Source organism: Zootoca vivipara, chromosome 10, assembly GCF_965207765.1.
Source record: "Zootoca vivipara chromosome 10, rZooViv2.hap1.1, whole genome shotgun sequence".
Classification (NCBI taxonomy): Eukaryota; Metazoa; Chordata; class Lepidosauria; order Squamata; family Lacertidae; genus Zootoca; species Zootoca vivipara.
The window spans coordinates 329,497-350,443 of record NC_142593.1 but is presented as its reverse complement, the minus strand read 5'-3'; the positions used below and the strand labels follow the sequence as shown (position 1 = coordinate 350,443).

General features: G+C 42.0%; 1 protein-coding gene across 1 annotated transcript in view; it reads right to left on the bottom strand.

Moving 5' to 3' along the window:
• TRPM3 (transient receptor potential cation channel subfamily M member 3) overlaps positions 1-20,947 on the bottom strand; it is a 335,637-nt gene that overhangs the window by 80,588 nt on the left and 234,102 nt on the right. Inside the window, exon 8 of the mRNA XM_035100060.3 lies at positions 17,196-17,319. Coding sequence (XP_034955951.3) covers positions 17,196-17,319 — 124 coding nt within the window. The remainder of the gene's footprint in view (positions 1-17,195; positions 17,320-20,947) is intronic.

Sequence of the window (20,947 nt, the reverse complement as noted above, 5' to 3'; positions counted from 1 at the left end):
AAGAAAAAAAACAGTTATAAATCAGGAAATCATATAAAATGATAAATCATATACATTTAACATATTGTAAATAAATAAAGGTAAGCTCAAACAAATTAACATCCAATAAAATAATAATAATAATAATAATAATAATAATAATAATAATAATAATAATAAATAAAGGTTACATTATTTCCTACCGCCCACCACCCCACCCTCCACCCACCATACGTGAAAATTGTGCTTCCAGCCATATTTGTTCTGCGCCTTTCATGTTCTTTCAATCATCTGTATACCTGAAACGTTAGTGTGTGTCTATTAGTAAATCTTTTGTATCTGAGTCATCAAATGGCTTCTACAAGCGAGGGTTTTTCCACCATTGTCATTACATAACTTCTATATTTCCCCCAATCTTTATTTCTGGTTTCCTCATTAATTCCTTTAACTTCAGCATTTTTCGTTGCTGAATAATAATATATTAACAATTTTTTCTGCCACTCCTCTTTGGTTGGTACCTTATTACTCAGGAAGTTCTTCCTAATGTTTAAGTGGAAGCTTCTTTCTTTTAGTTTGAATCCATTGCTCCGTGTCCGCTTCTCTGGAGCAGCAGAAAACAACCTTTCTCCCTCCTCTATATGACATCCTTTTATATATTTGAACATGGCTATCTTATCACCCGTTAACCTTCTCTTCTCCAGGCTAAACATACCCAGCTCCCTAAGCTGTTCCTCATAAGGCAGTGTTTCCAAGTAACAGTGGTACTATTACTTCCCTTGATCTAGACCAGGCATCCCCAAACTGCGGCCCTCCAGATGATCCCTAGCTAAGAGGACCAGTGGTCAGGGATGATGGGAATTGTAGTCCAAAACATCTGGAGGGCCGAAGTTTGGGGATGCCTGATCTAGACGCTATAGTCCTATTGATGCAGCCCAGAATTGCATTGGCTTTTTTAGCTGCTGCATCACACTGTTGACTCATGTCAAGTTTGTGGTCTACCAGGACTCCTTTATTCTATCAGTCTCAGGAGGTAAGGAAGCAAATTTATTCTTTCTGGCAAAGATTGATGGGAGTCTGTTATCAAGGGAACAGAAATCCAAAGATGCAAGATAAGCTGCAGAAACAATGGAAATCAGGTATAAGTACTCCCTGTGGAAGGCAAAATCCTAAAGCACTGCAGGTTGTGTCTGAGTGCTCTTGGAATATCCTACGATACCCTTTCAGAGCTCTGCTTCAGATGGGCAATAGGAATTTAGAGTGAACAAATGTTTGGTGCAGAATTATAATTGTTCATCTTTATTTAAACTAGTGAGATTTTACAGGTGCCTCATCAATGCAAGTTGCTTTAACATTAACAATAGACTCTGCTCACGGACAGTGAACTGCTTCTGTTTATAGTCGGGGTTATTAATGCATCACGGTCCTCTTATCAGAAGAGCAGCTTCTATTCCAGTATTGCTCAGCATTTATAATTCAGCTGGATATGCCTGAATATTTTACTGTAAATTTCCCTTGGCAGCAAAATGAGGAGAGAGAGAGAGAGAGAGAGAGAGAGAGAGAGAGAGAGAGAGAGAGAGAGAGAGAGAGAGGTAGCACAGGCATACACACAAACCAAATGCTGAACAATCAACTGCTCAGAGGAAAAATGCAGTAAGTATAGCAGATTTGTCAGCATTGAGGGGCCCCTGCGCCTACTTCTGAGGTCCTTGCCACGACTGCTTCCCCTCCCACTGTGCTGACTGCTATTGCCACCTCACTTTCCCCCTCCTATGACCTCCCTGTCCTGGATGCTCTGCCCCACAGAGCTACTATGCCAGCGCTGGTAGCTCTGCTCCCCCTGCACCTCCAAGCTTACCAGCCAGGAGGGGGAAGTGAGAAGGCTCAGAGCCACATTCCAGCCATGTAAGGACTGCCTAGTGGCTGCTGGAGGGGAGAGGGGGTTGCAGTCTGGCATGGCCATGCTGGGCAGGGGCAGACGTCCCTTCCTGCTGGCTGCTGGGGCTCCTTCGCGACTGCAGCCCATTGGGAGTGAGCAGCAGGAGGAACAATGATCCCCTCTGGTCCACTCCCTGGCTATTTAAGCCAGCCGTGCCCTGGACTCAGTCCCAGTCAGGGCTGGATTTCTCACCCTAAGCATTGTGTTGCAGGCCTGTTTTGTCACTGTGTTTGGGGGCAGGGAGGAATATTGGGTTTTTTGCCAACTCATAGCAATTGTCAGAACTTGATGGCAGACAAGGCATTGGGTTGGATCCTTAGTCAAAGTGGACACAGGGGTGGGTGGGTCAGGAGCCCCAACACCTGGTCCGGGGAATCAGGGCATCCCGTTGATGTGATCCAGGGGAGGGTGTTTCCACTTGGACACCTAGATGGGGGCTGATGGGCCAGAGCACTCCCAAAATGGTGATTGGAGGGGTCTTTCCAATTTGATGTATGTTACAGGACAACTCTTAACCTTTGTTAACCCTGCCAAATAATCAACCAACAGCAGGCTGGTTGATACAGCACACATACCCAATGCCTGCGCCCAAATCTGCTGACATCTGATAAAGTTGTGGCCTGTTTAAATCCCAAAATGGTTGTAGTGCATTTACTGCAACTTCACCACGCATTGACCTCACGGCTCACAGCTTCACAGCGCCTGGACCTGCAAATGGGTCTCTGCCCCAAAAGGACTTACCCAAATCCCACACCACATAAGCTGACTCAGGAGGGAAGGAAGAAAGGTAGGAAAGCTAACTGGCAAGTAGACATAAAAGGCACCAGGAAAATAGTGGAAATGTGGGCCTAAGGTACTAAGAAGCAGCTGGAGGAATGGAAACTTGAAATCAGTGGCATCAGAAAATATGGATATGTCTTAGCTTTGAGTTGGTGAGCAGGACAAGACTAATAAATGTCACCTCACTGAATATTTTAAATTCAGAACAAAGCTGTTGTTGTCGAAAGAAACTGATTTTCTTAGATGCCCTGAAAACATAACAAGATCAAGCTTCCTTGAGGTTTGATCCCCACAACAAAAACAGACTCAAGTAGGTTAATAGCAAAAGAGGATCTGAGCAGCACTTTGAATAAAACATTGGATAGTTACCTCTTAAATGTGACCTCAATTCTAGGTAAAACCATTACTGATTACTCTCTAGAGAATACCCATTGCAAGATGTATTCTAGGAGGAAGAAAAACATTCCTGTGATTGCTGCCAGCACATTGTTGTTGTTGTTTAGTCGTTTAGTCGTGTCCGACTCTTCGTGACCCCATGGACCATAGCACGCCAGGCACTCCTGTCTTGCACTGCCTCCCACAGTTTGGTCAAACTCATGTTCGTAGCTTTGAGAACACTGTCCAACCATCTTGTCCTCTGTCGTCCCCTTCTCCTAGTGCCCTCAATCTTTCCCAACATCAGGGTCTTTTCCAAGAATTCTTCTCTTCTCATGAGGTGGCCAAAGTATTGGAGCCTCAGCTTCACGATCTGTCCTTCCAGGGAGCACTCAGGGCTGATTTCCTTCAGAATGGATAGGTTTGATCTTCTAGCAGTCCATGGGACTCTCAAGAGTCTCCTCCAGCACCATAATTCAAAAGCATCAATTCTTCGGCGATCAGCCTTCTTTATGGTCCAGCTCTCACTTCCATACATCACTACTGGGAAAACCATAGCTTTAACTATACGGACCTTTGTCGGCAAGGTGATGTCTCTGCTTTTTAAGATGCTGTCTAGGTTTGTCATTGCTTTTCTCCCAAGAAGCAGGCGTCTTTTAATTTCGTGACTGCTGTCACCATCTGCAGTGATCAAGGAGCCCAAGAAAGTAAAATCTCTCACTGCCTCCATTTCTTCCCCTTCTATTTGCCAGGAGGTGATGGGACCAGTGGCCATGATCTTGGTTTTTTTGATGTTGAGCTTCAGACCATATTTTGCGCTCTCCTCTTTCACCCTCATTAAAAGGTTCTATAATTCCTCCTCACTTTCTGCCATCAAGGTTGTGTCATCTGCATATCTGAGGTTGTTGATATTTCTTCCGGCAATCTTAATTCCGGCTTGGGATTCATCTAGTCCAGCCTTTCGCATGATGAATTCTGCATATAAGTTAAATAAGCAGGGAGACAATATACAACCTTGTCGTACTCCTTTCCCAATTTTGAACCACTCAGTTGTTCCATATCCAGTTCTAACTGTAGCTTCTTGTCCCACATAGAGATTTCTCAGGAGACAGATGAGGTGATCAGGCACTCCCATTTCTTTAAGAACTTGCCATAGTTTGCTGTGGTCGACACAGTCAAAGGCTTTTGCATAGTCAATGAAGCAGAAGTAGACGTTTTTCTGGAACTCTCTAGCTTTCTCCATAATCCAGCGCATGTTTGCTATTTGGTCTCTGGTTCCTCTGCCCCTTCGAAATCCAGCTTGCACTTCTGGGAGTTCTCGGTCCACATACTGCCTAAGCCTGCCTTGTAGAATTTTAAGCATAACCTTGCTAGCGTGTGAAATGAGCGCAATTGTGCGGTAGTTGGAGCATTCTTTGGCACTGCCCTTCTTTGGAATTGGGATGTAGACTGATCTTCTCCAATCCTCTGGCCATTGCCGAGTTTTCCAAACTTGCTGGCATATTGGGTGTAGCACCTTAACAGCATCATCTTTTAAAATTTTAAATAGTTCAGCTGGAATATCATCACTTCCACTGGCTTTGTTATTAGCAGTGCTTTCTAAGGCCCATTTGACTTCACTCTCCAAGATGTCTGGCTCAAGGTCAGCAACCACACTACCTGGGGTATACGAGACCTCCATATCTTTCTGGTATAATTCCTCTGTGTATTCTTGCCACCTCTTCTTGATGTCTTCTGCTTCTGTTAGGTCCTTACCACTTTTGCCCTTGATTATGGTAATCTTTGTACGAAATGTTCCTTTCATATCTCCAATTTTCTTGAACAGATCTCTGGTTTTCCCCATTCTATTGTTTTCCTCTATTTCTTTGCATTGCTCATTTAAGAAGACCCTCTTATCTCTCTTTGCTGTTTTTTGGAAATCTGCATTCAGTTTCCTGTATCTTTCCCTATCTCCCTTGCATTATGCTTGCCTCCTCTCCTCCGCTATTCGTAAGGCCTCGTTGGACAGCCATTTTGCTTTCTTGCATTTCCTTTTCCTTGGCATGGTTTTCGTTGCTGCCTCCTGTATAATGTTACGAGCCTCCATCCATAGTTCTTCAGGCACTCTGTCCACCAAATCTAAATCCTTAAACCTGTTCCTCACTTCCACTGTGTATTCATAAGGGATTTGATTCAGATTGTATCTTACTGGCCCAGTGGTTTTTCCTACTTTCTTCAGTTTAAGCTGGAATTTTGCTATAAGAAGCTGATGATCTGAGTTACAGTCAGCTCCAGGTCTTGTTTTTGCTGACTTTATAGAGCTTCTCCATCTTTGGCTGCAGAGAATATAATCAATCTGATTTCGATGCTGCCCATTTGGTGATATCCATGTGTAGAGTCGTCTCTTGTGTTGTTGGAAAAGAGTGTTTGTGATGACCAGCTTGTTCTCTTGACAGAACTCTATTAGCCTTTGCCCTGCTTCATTTTGAACTCCAAGGCCAAACTTGCCAGTTGTTCCTTTTATCTCTTGATTCCCTACTTTAGCATTCCAATCCCCTGTAATGAGAAGAACATCCTTCTTTGGTGTCATTTCTAGAAGGTGTTGTAGGTCTTCATAGAATTGGTCAATTTCACTTTCTTCAGCACCGGTAGTTGGTGCATAAACTTGGATTACTGTGATGTTAAAAGGTCTGCCTTGGATTCGTATCGAGATCATTCTGTCATTTTTGAGATTGCATCCCATTACAGCTTTTGCCACTCTTTTGTTGACTATGAGGGCCACTCCATTTCTTCTACAGGATTCTTGCCCACAGTAGTAGATATGATAGTCACCCGAACTGAATTCACCCATTCCCTTCCATTTTAGTTCACTGATGCCCAGGATGTCGATATTTATTCTTGTCATCTCATTTTTGACCACATCCAGCTTACCTCTATTCATGGTTCTTACATTCCAGGTTCCTATGCAATATTTTTCTTTACAGCATCGGACTTTCCTTTCGCTTCCAGGCATATCCGCAACTGAGCGTCCTTTCGGCTTTGGCCCAGCCGCTTCATCAGCTCTGAATCTACTTGTACTTGTCCTCCGCTCTTCCTCAGTAGCATGTTGGACGCCTTCCGACCTGAGGGGCTCATCTTCCAGCGTCATAACTTTTATATGCCTGTTGTCTTTGTCCATGGAGTTTTCTTGGCAGGGATACTGGAGTGGCTTGCCAGTTCCTTCTCCAGGTGGATCACGTTTAGTCAAAACTCTCCACTATGACCTGTCCATCTTGGGTGGCCCTGCATGGCATAGCTCATAGCTTCTCTGAGTTATTCAAGCCCCTTCGCCACGACAAGGCATTGATCCATGAAGGGGCTGCCAGCACATACGGTATTTTAAAAAGCATTCCAAGAGATATATTTTAAGATGCTTGTCTCATGTTTTATAAATTTGAATTGTTCCAGTCCTGTGACATTTTCCTGGTAAGGATACTGTGAAAAGTGAATACAGATATATAAACCAGCTTGACACAATGGAAAACATAGCTAATTATATTCAGATATAGCTTATTTTTAATGGTCATTTAAATAATAATTTAAAGGATACTTTTATATGAGACGGTATGTATTTGCCCTATGGAAGAGTCCCTCTCCCATGGTAGGGATTAGGAGAGTATACATCATCATCATCATCATCATCATCATCATTTTATTTGTATGCTGCGTTTCCATAGTTAAGGCAGCTTACGACATGACAAGATTTACATACCGGTAATTACCAACGTAACAAAAGTCATAAGCAAGAAATAAAACACAAAGAAAAGTACACAACCAAATGGAAAACAATTTCCACATCTTCTATATATCTAAAAATGTAGGCATTGCGCACGCAGATGAAACAGCCTTTCTCCATAACCGCTGAACCGAATTGAAACAAATTTGGGCAGAACATACCTTGCCCATCAGGGAGGGATCTGGCATAATAAAAAACCCACACCTTTCACACCTAAAATAATGATTAAACACAAAAAATGGCACCCAAATTAGACGTCACCACCAGAAGCTCTGAAGACTCCAGCAGCATCCAAAAGCTGCGCTGCCAGATGACACTACAAAATTCCACAGCAACCAACTGAAAAGAGTCCTTTTGCAGCAACAAGGCCCAGCTTTTTTAATACTCTGCAGCATTGCCAAGCAGGGAAAAACAAACAGAATAGGGCCTTGCGCAACCGGGGGAGGGGGCACAGGGATGAAGCACAACAAAGGGAGGGGGGAAACACATAGCTATGGGGGGGGGAACGATGAGTCAGCCAAAGCAGTGGGATGGTGGTGGGTTGGGACAGGGAAAACTGAGTAGGCCGACCGCCAAAATGGCCATTCCACTTCCAAAGCCAAAGCCCAAAGCCTCTCCTGCATTAATAAATGCCTGGCAGCATTAGGCAGTCACTCATCATTTCCCCTAACACGCACTTGGGGGCACAGTGAGGGGTTTTTGCTTTTTAATTTAGTGGGCGTTGTGTCACATGCGAGGCTACGGTGGCCATTTTAAGTAAGGGCAGTCGTGCCCCTTTTAACCTAGGCTTTATACCCTGTTTCTCATATTTTAAGACATACCCATAAAATAAGCCATAGCAGAATTTTAAGCATTCAAGGAATATAAGCCATACCCCGAAAATAAGACATCGTGATAGGCGCAGCAGCAATGCCGGCCGCGGCAGGAGGAGGAGGAAAAAAATAAGACATCCCTTGAAAATAAGCCATAGTGTGTTTTTTTGAGGAAAAAATAAATATAAGACATGTCTTATAATATGAGAAACACGGTACTATGACTGATTGCCAGCCTCTGCGTCTTTTAAAAAAACAACCATGCACTTTCTCTCCCCAGTTTTAAGTCCTCAAACCAACACCGCATCCTACATTCAAAACACCTACTCCAAAATTAGAAAATCCAAATAACCAAAACAAACAACAAAACACAAAACACACAACAACACCCAAATCATACAATACCCACCAAAATAAATGACAACCCCCCCAAATTAAACAATAGTAACTTCTGCTTCTCATGTTCAAAAAAATAATAATCTATCTATCCATATAAAAATGTCCACAATGCGTGTGCAGTAGCCAATGTATGGAGATACAGGGGGGACGGGACAACACTCCCCAGGGACAACAGAGGGCTCAGACAAAAGTGCATGCTGGGAAATAGAACCCAAAAGCTGACAGTTCCTTCTCCAAGGGTGGGGGCCCAAGTATGGAAATACAGGGGGGAGAGAGCAATGCTCCCCAGGGACAACAGAGGGCTCAGAGAAAAGTGCATGCTGGGAAACAGAACCCAGAAGCTGACAGTTCCTTTTCGAAGGGTGGGGGCCACGGTATGGAGATACAGGGGGAGGGGCCAACATTCCCTGGAGACAACAGAGGGCTCAGACAGTGTGGGTGGGGGAGGAGGGGGCTCGATAGCTCATGAGTCAGGACAGAGTGGGGCCAGTTACCTGGATGTGCCGCGGGGGTGGGGGAAAAGGGGGCTCAATAGCTCATGGGTCAGGACAGGGGGGGCAGTCACAGGGATGAACCAGGGGGTGGGGGAGGAGGGGGCAGGATAAATCATGTGTCCAGACAGAGTGGGGGGAATCACAAGAAAGAACCCTAGCAACGCGTGGCCGGGCCAGCTAGTAAATCATAAAATATTAAACTAAGGATACAGCATTACTATCAATTACAATTTAAAAAGACATAGATAAAAAAATAAAAACAATTAAAAAAGACAAAAACACAAAAACGGAGCCCCCTCTGCCCAGATGGAAGGAGGCAGGCAAGGCCCTACATGGACCTGTTTCCTCAGCTGAAAGAGAGACACTGGGTACTCCACTGAGCCTTTGAATCCGCAGCAACTGTCTAGGCTGGGGGGGCTTGATGTGGATACACTGTATTAACATAGTTGAGAGCAGTGCTTTTTTTCTTAAAAAAATGTTTAGGAGTACTCTCATTTTCCTGCTCATATTGAAATACAGCCCCTCAATGAGGCCAAACTTAGATTCACAAAATGTTTAGGGGTATGCGTACCCCTGCGTCCCCCCAGAAAAAAAGCACTGGTTGTGAGTCACCAAAAATGCTCCCCAGGGGGTCTGGCCTTTCACACTCTAGAGACTCTTGTTGGTTTGGTGAAAGGGAAATGAATAAATATGGTAAAATAAAAGGAGAATTTCCTTGATGCCTTGATCCAATCAATCAATCAATCAATCAATCAACAACCAACACTTTATTACGGCCGTAGACCAGCATAAGGAGCAGTGCTGGATTTACATATAAGCTAAACAAGCTCTAGCTTAGGGCCTCACTCTCTTGGGGGGCGCCCAAAAAATTTAAAGGGAAAAAACCTGGATGTACATTTCCAAAACATAAGATAAAAAACAAAATAAAACCTACATATCTATGATGTAAGTAATGGGCATGTATAGCATATATTCAACACAAAAATAGCGATAATTTGTTGTTGACAAAGGACAGCTGGACATATAAAGGGCCCCATTACCTTCAGTAGCTTAGGGCCTCATCAAACCTAAATCCGGCCCTGATAAGGAGGGAGGGGTACAATAATTTAAAATCATTTAAAATAAAATTAAAAAACCCACTAAGAAGAGTTAAAACATAATAAAAGTCCATAAGAATCCAAAAGAAGTTAAGAAAGTCTAAAAGAAGGCTTAGGAACCTCAGACAAGAGTAAAAGACCGCAAAAGGCTAGTATATATAAGACCACAGACATCAGTCTGCAGAGCACCCCATTATATCTAGTTTGTGGCACAGGCCATCATCCGTTGAATCTTGAACGCTGCTGTGCAGAATCTGGCAACGCTGTATGTTATAGTAGGATTGGCATCTGAAAGCAGCAAGGAGGTATAGAATTGTCCTGTGCGCCCTTGGTACTTAGGCAGTGATGGTAAGATGATTTGATGCCTCGAACCAGGTTTGGGGCAAATACTATTTGGTGAGAGATTTAAAATCACAAAATATGCAGCAAAGTAAAGTGTGGAAATACAGGCTGTTGGACCTTTCAAATATCCCCTTCTAAGTTGCTTCCAAAGTTCCCCACTTCCATTAGCAAAGAAAGAGCATGCCCCCAACATTTCTCCGATGAAAATAGGGATGTCCTGTAATAATAATAATAATAATAATAATAATAATAATAATAATAATAGTAGTAGTAGTAGTAATAATAATAATACCCCACCCATCTGACTGGGTTGCCCCAGGACCAATAGTCAGCCAGGCTGGGTACTGCCTGAGGGCCCCAAGGGCTCTGAAGTGGTTTGGAATGAGAAATAGTTCATTCCATTCCTGCCCTGGGGGGCCGTCTCAGCTGTGGACGGACAATGGTGCATCTTTGGAATGGGAGAAAGTTTGACTCCCATCTGCAGTGGCTGCCCACCACCTTAATTACCCAGCATGCATGCCCCAGTCCATAGATATATAAAATTCATAGAATTCAGGCTATAGATCTATGAAACATAAGCAGAAAAAAGTGTTGCACAGTTGAGGCAACGTTGGAAGGGGGGTTGTGAGTGGCTGTTGGTGGCATCATGTGAAAGACTTCCTAAAGGCTGGCCTGGCCCTAGGTTTAGCTATGGCTTAGCATGATGTTTGAATGCAGCCAATATTAAGCAGTTCTTTATAATGTTGAAGGTCTACATTGGAAAATATCCAAGTTAGCCCTGAATACTGGAAGCATGAAAAGCTACCAAAACATGATAGCAATCTATTTGTGTAGCTTATATGCCTGTTATTTAAGCAATTGGAAAAACCGCTTGCTTAGAATAGCAGTTCTTTCTTTGTTGCCTAATTATAGGTTCTTCCCAAACACCATAATCCTCTTTTTTCTATTCATAAAAATGTAGCATTAAACTTTTTGAAGTGTTATCTTGAACTGACAAAATTCAGTCACGGTACTGGCTTCTTTTAATGTTGAAATCTAAATAAATGATTCAATATTTAGGAGGTTCCAGCATGTCAGCATGCTAAAGGGAGATAATAACTCATCAAGATATTAAAGGAAAAACAAAGCAGGATATCCTAGCCCAGCCCTCTTTTCTCCCTACAGCAAGGAGACTGTCATGGTATCTTACTTGACAAGAATATTCTTTCCATGAGAAATAAGGTTATCAAGCATCCTCAAACAGATACTTTGCATATGATAAGATCTGGGGTATTGAACCAGCAGAAACATCTCAACAAGATAAGCTTTGTTGATAGAGTTGTTGTGAAGGACATGGGGGAATCTAAGGGCTGCTTGCAATGTTTCATTTCAGCAGCAATTGTAGATACAAAAAGAACTGGAGAATAGTTACAAATAGGCAGTTTTCTAATGCTGGCAAATTCAAATACTGTAGTTCCCAGGCATAATTTCTCTATGTCTGATACAAATTTACAACACTTCCTATGAACATCCATCCATTATTGAAAAAATCAACAAGAGATGCTTTGTCTGTTTTGGAAAAAAATTGGGAAACTTATTTGGTGTTATTTGCTTATTTTAGTCCCCTTTGGTTAAACTCCTTATTTCTGGCTACCTAATACAGTATGTATTTATATCCAGAGATGGCAGCATGGCAGGTATGTATATTAAATCATGCACAAGTGACCAATGCCTATTAGACCCTGTTCGCCTGCCCTTCCAACAGCCCTTCTTTGCACTCTGAAGACCAGAAGCCCAACCCATTCACTCCTGCATGGTCCTTGGGCTTGCAAACCCAACCACCAGCACTGGGTTGTGGCATCTCAAGGTTATTACGGTGCATCAGTGCCACATATTTATAAAAATCCAGATTCACCCAGAATAGCCAGCTTCCAAATTTTTCATGTTATGCTTCACTTATGAACAGAAAAAGAAAGACAAGATGTCTGCATGCACAGGAATGGAGCCCAAGACTCCATGGAATTGAGCACTGGATTTGGTCTGAGAGAGGGAACCCAAAAGCAGCCACAGAGAGAAAACTAACCAGCCTAAAGTCAGATGAAAACGGCCCGTCGGGGAGGGCTGATTTAATAACTTCCACAGTACAGCATTTTGAAGCACTCTTTAACAAGCATGGCATTCAATCTACCATGTTTTTTTTTAAAAAAAGGGAAAGGCAGCTTGGGAGGGGGGGGGGCTGTGGATCTGATCTCAGCAGGGGTGCTGCTGCAGCAGGAGATGTGCAAAAAAGTATCTTCTGCTATAAAAAAGGCCGAATCCCCTTTATTCTCCTTCCCCAGGGGAAGAGGAAAGAGGAGAATTCCCATGGATGGGAATAAAGTTGTGTGGGTAAATGGCACCCAGAGAAACAGACCTGTGAACTATTTCACATTCCAAACCACTTCTAGTTGTCCCTTGTGTTTCAGAAGCCTGATTGGCTTCAACGGAAGTTGGGAATTGAGTGCCACAGTCCCGTGCTGTGGAAGACTTTTCAGTTGATATTCAGGAGGTACCCTCAATACTTAATTGCAGGCCTTTTAATGTCAACTGCCCTATTCAGTTGTTTGAATATTATTAAGATAAGCCAGTTATGGTTATGCATTTTTAATGGTATTTTATAACTACACTTTGTTGTTTAGTCGTTTAGTCGTGTCCAACTCTTCGTGACCCCATGGATCAGAGCACGCCAGGCACTCCTGTCTTCATAACTACACTTGTTGTTGTTTAGTCGTGTCCGACTCTTCGTGACCCCATGGACCATAGCACGCCAGGCACTCCTGTCTTGCACTGCCTCCCGCAGTTTGGTCAAACTCATGTTCGTAGCTTCGAGAACACTGTCCAACCATCTCATCCTCTGTCGTCCCCTTCTCCTTGTGCCCTCCATCTTTCCCAACATCAGGGTCTTTTCCAAGGATTCTTCTCTTCTCATGAGGTGGCCAAAGTATTGGAGCCTCAGCTTCACGATCTGTCCTTCCAGGGAGCACTCAGGGCTGATTTCCTTAAGAATGGATAGGTTTGATCTTCTAGCAGTCCATGGGACTCTCAAGAGTCTCCTCCAGCACCATAATTCAAAACATAACTACACTAGTATCCAGTTATTGTGGTTAAAAGTTTTATTACAGTATTTTGGAAAATAAAATTTTTATTTCAAAAAGAAACAAGAAAAAGGGGCCTTTGCAAAAAGACTACAGCTTGCTATACAATTTAAAAAAGGTAAAGGACCCCTGACAGTTAAGTCCACTCGTGAACGACTCTAAGGTTGCGACGCTCATCTCGCTTTACTGGCCAAGGGAGCAGACGTTTGTCCGCAGACAGTTTTTCCAGGTCATGTGGCCAGCATGACTAAGCCGCTTCTGGCAAAACCAGAGCAGCGCACGGAAATGCTATACAATTATGAGATGCTAATAGGAACACAACCACAACTCTCTGTTCTTGGCAATGAGTAAATAAAATCTAAGAGGCAAAAGGGATGGGGAAGGAGCTTCTTCTCCCATGCATGCCAAAAAGAGATGGGATTTTCTTGTTTCCCTTTAGCTAGAGACTAATTAAATGCTTCCCCATGCTTTCTTAATATGGATGTGTGCTCCTGGGATTCAACAGACTTTCTCTGAATGCTAGTAGGCATCTAAATTCCTGTCATCTAAATTCCTGGCATCTAAATTCCTGTCCTTGTATGACCATAAGTAATTTAACAGAATGGTGCTCTTACAGTCACTGAAGCCAGCAGCACAGTTAGACAGAAAAGGCAGCCCCACACTAGCGAAGGCCAGGCCACAGTCAGGCAGCTACTTACACACGGCTGCCTAAATGACAAGTGAGTGACTTGTGATGATTTTTAATTTGAGCTGTAACATTTGCTTAATATCACTGCTTTATCATTTATGACATTATGGGTCATTATGGGTCATTTTGTCAATCAGTGGTGGCTTTGCCCAAACAAGAGTTTATTGATGGTAACAGAGAAGTCTTCATTGATAGCAACATCCCTGGATTAGACGTCATTCACAGTCTACAATTTCACCTACAGCAGTTTTGTTTCCTGTGGATACAACATTAGCTCTTATGTGTCATTTTATGAGGCCTGACTGAATTAATTTTGGAATGGAAATGGGCTCACCAGACCTTTCCCACAGATAAGATAAAAAGAAATTTGACATCAATATTGTGGAAGGTTACTGAGGTTTACTAGCTAAAAGTGACACTGGCAACTCAGATTCTTTCAGACTGACTCCCACCAACTCAGCATTGTTGGAGTTTGGGGGAAGATATGGAACTGGAAGCCTTTAACACATTTCAGCCTCCAAAATTATTACTGTAGCTTTGTCCTTCCAGCTGTTATTCTGTAAAGCCAAAAACCAAACATGCTTAAAAAAGAGTAAAATATGTTTAATGTAAATAATTTTGCACTGTGAATCATTATCAATGGGTGAAACATTATTACATGCTAAAACTTTCTGTATATGGGCTGAGGGCTTGGCAACACACAATCTACTTATAGGGATAAAGGTTTCTTAAAGCCTATCTTGATTTCAGCAAGGCCTTTGACAAGGTGCCCCATGATAGTCTTGTAAAGAAGCTGGTAAAATGCAGGCTGGACAATGCTACCATTCAGTGGATTTGTAACTGGCTGACTGACCGAACCCAAAGGGGGTTGGCCTGGATGGCCCTTGTGGTCTCTTCCAACTCTATGATTCTAAAATACTCACGTGGCTCTGAGCCACCATTATAAAACAAAGTAGGTTGAATTTGTTATTGTTTGTGATCCTGCTTAATTATGCCAGTGACCATAAAACCTTTCATACACTTTTATTTACTTTCTCTGTTTTGTACACCACTAAGCTCATTGATAGGGGGGCAGGTGGCGCTGTGAGTTTAACCACACAGCCTGGGGCTTGCCGATCAGAAGGTTGGTAGTTCGAATCCCCGCGATGGGGTGAGCACCTGTTGTTCAGTCCCAGCTCCTGCCAACCTAGCAGTTCGAAAGCATGTCAAAGTGCAAGTAGATAAAAAGGTACCGCTCCGGCGGGAAGGTAAACAGTATTTCCGTGCGCTGCTCTGGTTTGCCAGAAGCAGCTTTGTCATGCTGGCCACATGACCTGGAAGCTGTCTGCAGACAAACGCCGGCTCCCTCAGCCAGTCCTCAGCCAGTAAAGCGAGATGAGTGCCGCAACCCCAGAGTCGTCCGCGACTGAACCTAATGGTCAGGGGGCCCTTTACCTTTTAAGCTCATTGATATGGTTAAATAAATGCCAACAAAATAACAATGTTAGCCATCTGAACTTGCAATCTAAACATAGCTGGGTTTTTTTTTAATGCTGATAAAACAACCCCTGTGCTGAGAAAAGGAGGCAACACGTCGACCAGTTCTTGGGCAAAATATAACTGTTTTAATCTGTAGTTAACCATAAACCAGACAGTGATCCAGGGTAATCATCTGTTTGATTTATTTTAGTTATAAAACTGAAGAAGCATTAACCGAAACAGATGATTTCCCTGGATCACTCTCTGGTTTATGGTTAACTACAGATTAAAACAGTTATATTTTGCCCAAGAACTGGTCGACGTGTTGCCTCCTTTTCTCATGTTTTTTTTTTATGGCTACCAGTATCATTTCTGTGCCAGGGAGCCCCCTCTGCTTAGAAAAGCTTTGCAGTCTGTCAACATCATCAAGATCTACTTCATCAAGCAATGGTGACCCTAAACCATCTCAGGCTTATCTTCCCTGTCACATGCATTATTTGGTTTGATTTTGCCTCACCACTAATAATTCAACACTCTTCTTACTGATGCCGCCCTTGATTTCTTCATGCAAGGCCCTGGGAAAGGGATTGCATCTTTCATTGCATTTTGCATAGCTCCTAGCATGCTGCTGGTGGCAAATAATTGTTCAGCAGCAGCAGCATATACACAGAAAGAATAACAGCACTGGTTTCAGAAAATGCACATTTGGAATTCAGATTCTGAGAACAATATTTATAAGCTAATATATATTATAAGCTAATATAATGTGATGGATGCATTTATGATGCTCTGCGAATAATTTATCCATAACTTAAAGTCCAATGAAACTTCTTAATTGAGTTAATGACATTGTACAGGTAAAGCCAATGGAAGCTAATCCTACAAATTTAAAGTGTTATGTAATTCCCATTTTATGTGTTCTTACATTTTACTTAAATCACCTTTTAATCAGCTGTTTGTGGCTGGCTTTATGGACCCTTCATGCCCTGGTCTCCAATTATACATGTACATGTATATGTAAAAGACAGAATGGTTTCTAAGTAACATCCACCGAAACACAGTTTTAGTTCACACAGTCATAGAATCATAGAATTATAGAGTTGGAAGAGATCACAAGGGCCATCCAGTCCAACCCCCTGCCAAGCAGGAAACACCATCAAAGCATTCCTGACAGATGGCTGTCAAGCCTCTGCTTAAAGACCTCCAAAGAAGGAGACTCCACCACACTCCTTGGCAGCAAGTTCCACTGCCGAACAGCTCTTACTGTCAGGAAGTTCTTCCTAATGTTTAGGTGGAAGCTTCTTTCTTCTTTCTTCAGTCTCCAAACCATGTGCTGGGGATTGGGGAAGTGCTACAGATTTGCATTTTAGTAGGGTTGCCATACGTCCAAGATTTCCTTGACATGTCCTCTTTTCCATGGCCAACATCTCCGGCCAGGCCGATTTTTACAATTTACAAAAAATGTCTGGGTTGTTGTTCTTTTTATGTTTCGGGCAAGAGGCTCCCGATCCTCAGCTGAGCTGTGTGTGTGTGTGTGTGTGTGTGTGTGTGTGTCTGTCCCCATCCTCTTTTTTGTTCTTCCAAGCATAGCAACCCTAATTTTAGATTCTCCCTCTTGTGCATGAATTCCCTCTCCCTTCCAAAGAGGTTAAACTTCAGGTAAACATGTCACTAACTATGGATAAGGCTAACCAGGGCTGCCCCAAATTGCAGTTTGCAAACGCCCTCCTAAGCATGGTTTCAGCTCATGGCTTTGAGATATTCCAGGCCAGCCTTAGAGAAGCCAGAGGTTGGGTAATGCAAATCTAACACAAACTATGGTTTGAGCCATGGAAGTTAGAAAGATGGACTGCATACCACTGCAGCCCCCCCCCCCATCTCCAAACTGAGATCGAGACCTTATTTATGCACCAAGATGGTATGAAATTGGGCTTCTGCGTTTCATGCCTAGAGAATGTGCTTGCATACCAGTTCCTTCTTCTTCATGCATTCCATGAGGATTATGAAGAGATGCTGGGCCTGGGTCCGGGTATAGGTGAAGGTCTTCTGGATGGTGACAAGCAATTGGTCCCTCAGAGATTCATTGATAAGTCTGAAATTCAAAAGGGGGTTGAAAGGGGGCATTGAGAATTCTGGAACCAAAATCTTGACCAATAAGCAGTGCTTTGGGAAATCTCTCTTTAAAAAGCACATTTCTGAGAGAAGGAAAACACAGATACTGCACTGAAAACACTGAAACCTGTGTTTAATAGAAAAATTAAGCAAATCCCCATAATTTATTTCTGCATCTTATTTTGCAGTGTTTATTAATCTTCTAATTATGCTAATCTTGAGAAGCAGAGAGAAGCTGAGCCTTGCCTATGACCACTAAAAGTGTTTGTCAGAAATCCCTCTCTTTTCTGAGATTTCATCAGATATTGCAAACCTTCTTTCAAGCTATTACAGCTAGAATTTGCTTTAAAAAGAACAATAAAGAAAATTGTGTCATGCAGTTATCCCCAATACCACACACTGCAGTTTTCCACACTTGCAGAATCATGTCACGCATAAAGTCCTGGAGGGGAAGTTAAGAGGGTATTCACACATATGCAAGATTATGACAAGCTAGTCCATTCAGAAACTGCCAAGAAACAAAGAATTGAAAAGAATTGCTGTGTTTGAAGAAAGACCTGCCTTTTGAACAAGTCTCTGTTGCTTCAGAGTCATGGTATAAATTTCCAGATTATCACCTGGCAAAATGGCTCGGAAGCATATTGCTTACCTGGGACTTCTGAATGAATTTAGGCTGCAATTGACAAGCTGGGTTCAGATGCAGTCTTGTACTGACTTTTGCCAGCCCAGCTATATGTGGATCCTACTCTTAGAGACCGGAAAAAACCATTATGTAATTGAGAAAAGCAGCCATCTGATGCCACAAGCAGGACTGTGGTTAAGTATCCCTGCAAAACTGGTTACAACACTCCCCAGATACTCCCAATCTAGCCCTCCTCAATCTGGTTTCCTCCAGATGTTTTGACCTACAACAACTCCTATTATTCCTGACCATCTGCTATACTGGCTGATAGCAGGTGTGGGCAAAAACATCTGGAAGGCTCCAGGTTGGGGCAGGTTGCGCGCCCGTCTTTTTCTCCCTCCACAATATCATCTAGCACTACTGGATTGTGTAGAACAGGCTTCCTCAACCTTGGCCCTCCAGATGTTTTTGGCCCACAACTCCCATGATCCCAAGCTAGCGGGACCAGTGGTCAGGGATGATGGGAATTGTAGTCTCAAAACATCTGGAGGGCCGAGGTTGAGGAAGCCTGGTGTAGACCATACATTGTAGTCTGAACCTTTGCAGTGATGCATTATTAGTATAAAGATGACACTTAGATTTAGAGGAGGCAGTGAATGGATCCATGAGCTCAGTGGGTGAGTAGAATAACGCTTAATCCAAGCAATATAAAAATGTTAACAATGGGAGGTGGTGATTCCTATGATTGTTATCAATAATAAAATATTGTATTTTTATACTACCCTTCCACTAAACTAATCTCAAGGTAACCAAAATCAAAGCATCACATTTCAAATAATTATGAACCATCTGAAGATCAACAATGCTGAGAACACTAAAATATATTTGCCCTCCAACTGCTTGGGTAAACAAGTGTATCTTCTTCAATTGAGGCCTAAATATCAAAAGTAAAAAAGCCAGTGGAAAGGAGTTCCATAGGCCACATGCCAAAGCAGGCAAAGCCCTGTTCTGTGCCTCCATACAGTGAAACATAGCAAAGCCTGCCCTGAAGATCTTAATGACCAGGTCTACTGATCTTGGAAGTGATGCTCCAAATGTTTAGGGGTTTATAAACAAGTACCAAAATCTTGAACAGGGCCCAGCAACTATGGGGCAGCCAGTGCAGTGCTTTTAGGGTATACATAAATCATGACAAATAAAACATGGCATCTCTCCTTGCCGTGAGAAGAAGAAGAAGAAGAAGAAGAAGAAGAAGAAGAAGAAGAAGAAGAAGAAGAAGAAGAAGAAGAGTTTGGATTTGATATCCCGCTTTATCACTACCCGAAGGAGTTTCAAAGCGGCTAACAATCTCCTTTCCCTTCCTCCCCCACAACAGACACCCTGTGAGCTCCGACTTTCTGGTAACCCTAGAGCCTTATACCCATGCTCCCCCCCCCGTGGCACCTGATCTTCTGCGGAGAGTGCATGGCAGGCAACCAAACTCTTATTTTAAATTATTGTTATTATTAATTATTATTATTATTATTATTATTTTCTATTATTGCATACATCACATATCCGTAACATTCATATTACATTCCCTCTTCTCTCCCCTCTGGACCTCCCCCAACATCCCCTTCTGATTTATTTTCCCTTGTTCCATACTGCTGTTTCTAAAAAGTACACTATATTATTCCTTTATCTTCTACATATTTTGTTAATGAAGATGTGAGTGTTTATATAAATCCTGTCATCTAGTCAGTAGTTTTCTTTTGCTTCTGCAAGTATGCTATAAATGGTTCCTATTCTCTCTTAAAGTCACTGTGGTCTTTTTCCCGAAGTCTGTCTGTCAACTTTGCCATTTCTGCATAGTTCATCAACTTTTCTTGCCATTGTTCTTTAGTTGGTATTTCTCCCGTCTTCCAATTTTGTGCTATCAAAATTATCGTCGCAGTTGTAGCGTACATAAATAACATCCTCATCTCTTTGGGTATGTCTTGGCCTAGAATGCCTAGCAAAAAAGCTTCTGGTGGTATCAGACCCCTGAAAAACTAGCCAAGATGTATAAAAACAAGTCACCAAAATGTTGGAGGTGTGAGAAGGAAATAGGAACCCAAATGCACATGTGGTGGAAATGTGCAGAGATAAGTAAATATTGGAATAACATCTACGAAGAATTAAAGAAAATGCTAAAATGTAAGATTATAAAAAACCAGAAATGTTCCTACTAAACATAATACCAGAAGAAATAAAAAGTACAAATAGAATATTACTTATGTATGGTATTGTAGCCGCGAGAGTCCTAATCGCAAGAAACTGGAAAAATAAGAACACACCCAATGTATCAGATTGGCAAATTTTAATGAAGGAATATTCACAGCTAGCCAGGGTCACTGGGAGAATTAGAGGACAAACAAAACAAAAAACAAAAAAGGAATGGAGGATTTTTGACGATTATATATCAACGAGTAAAGTAACAAGATCATGAAAGCAGATTGGAACTGAACCTATTGGAAAATAAAAGGAAAAATAGAGGTGAACTTTTTGTATATAATAAGATGGATTAATATAAATTGTATAGGATATGATTGGAAGACCACTGTTATTTTATATATATATATATATATATATATATCTTATGTACTTTTATGTATTATTATTTTTTTGTATATGTCTTCTTTTCCCCTTTTTTTTCTTCTTTTTCTTTTTTTCTTCCCCCCCCCTTTTTGTTCCTTTCTTTGTCTAGAGGAGACAATTTGTGTATAGATCAGGATATGATATGCTCAATACAGCCACATCCTTTTCTTTTTTCCTTCCTTTTTCTTTTTCTTCTCTTCAACATATGGTAAACGAAGATTCGTGTTTTTTGTATGGTTTTAAAGATTGAAATAAATAAAAAACATTTTTTTAAAAAAAGCTTCTGGTTGTTTTACAAATGTTATTTTCAGCATTTTCTTCAATTCATTATATATCATTTCCCAGTACACCGAATATGAAAAATCTTTTT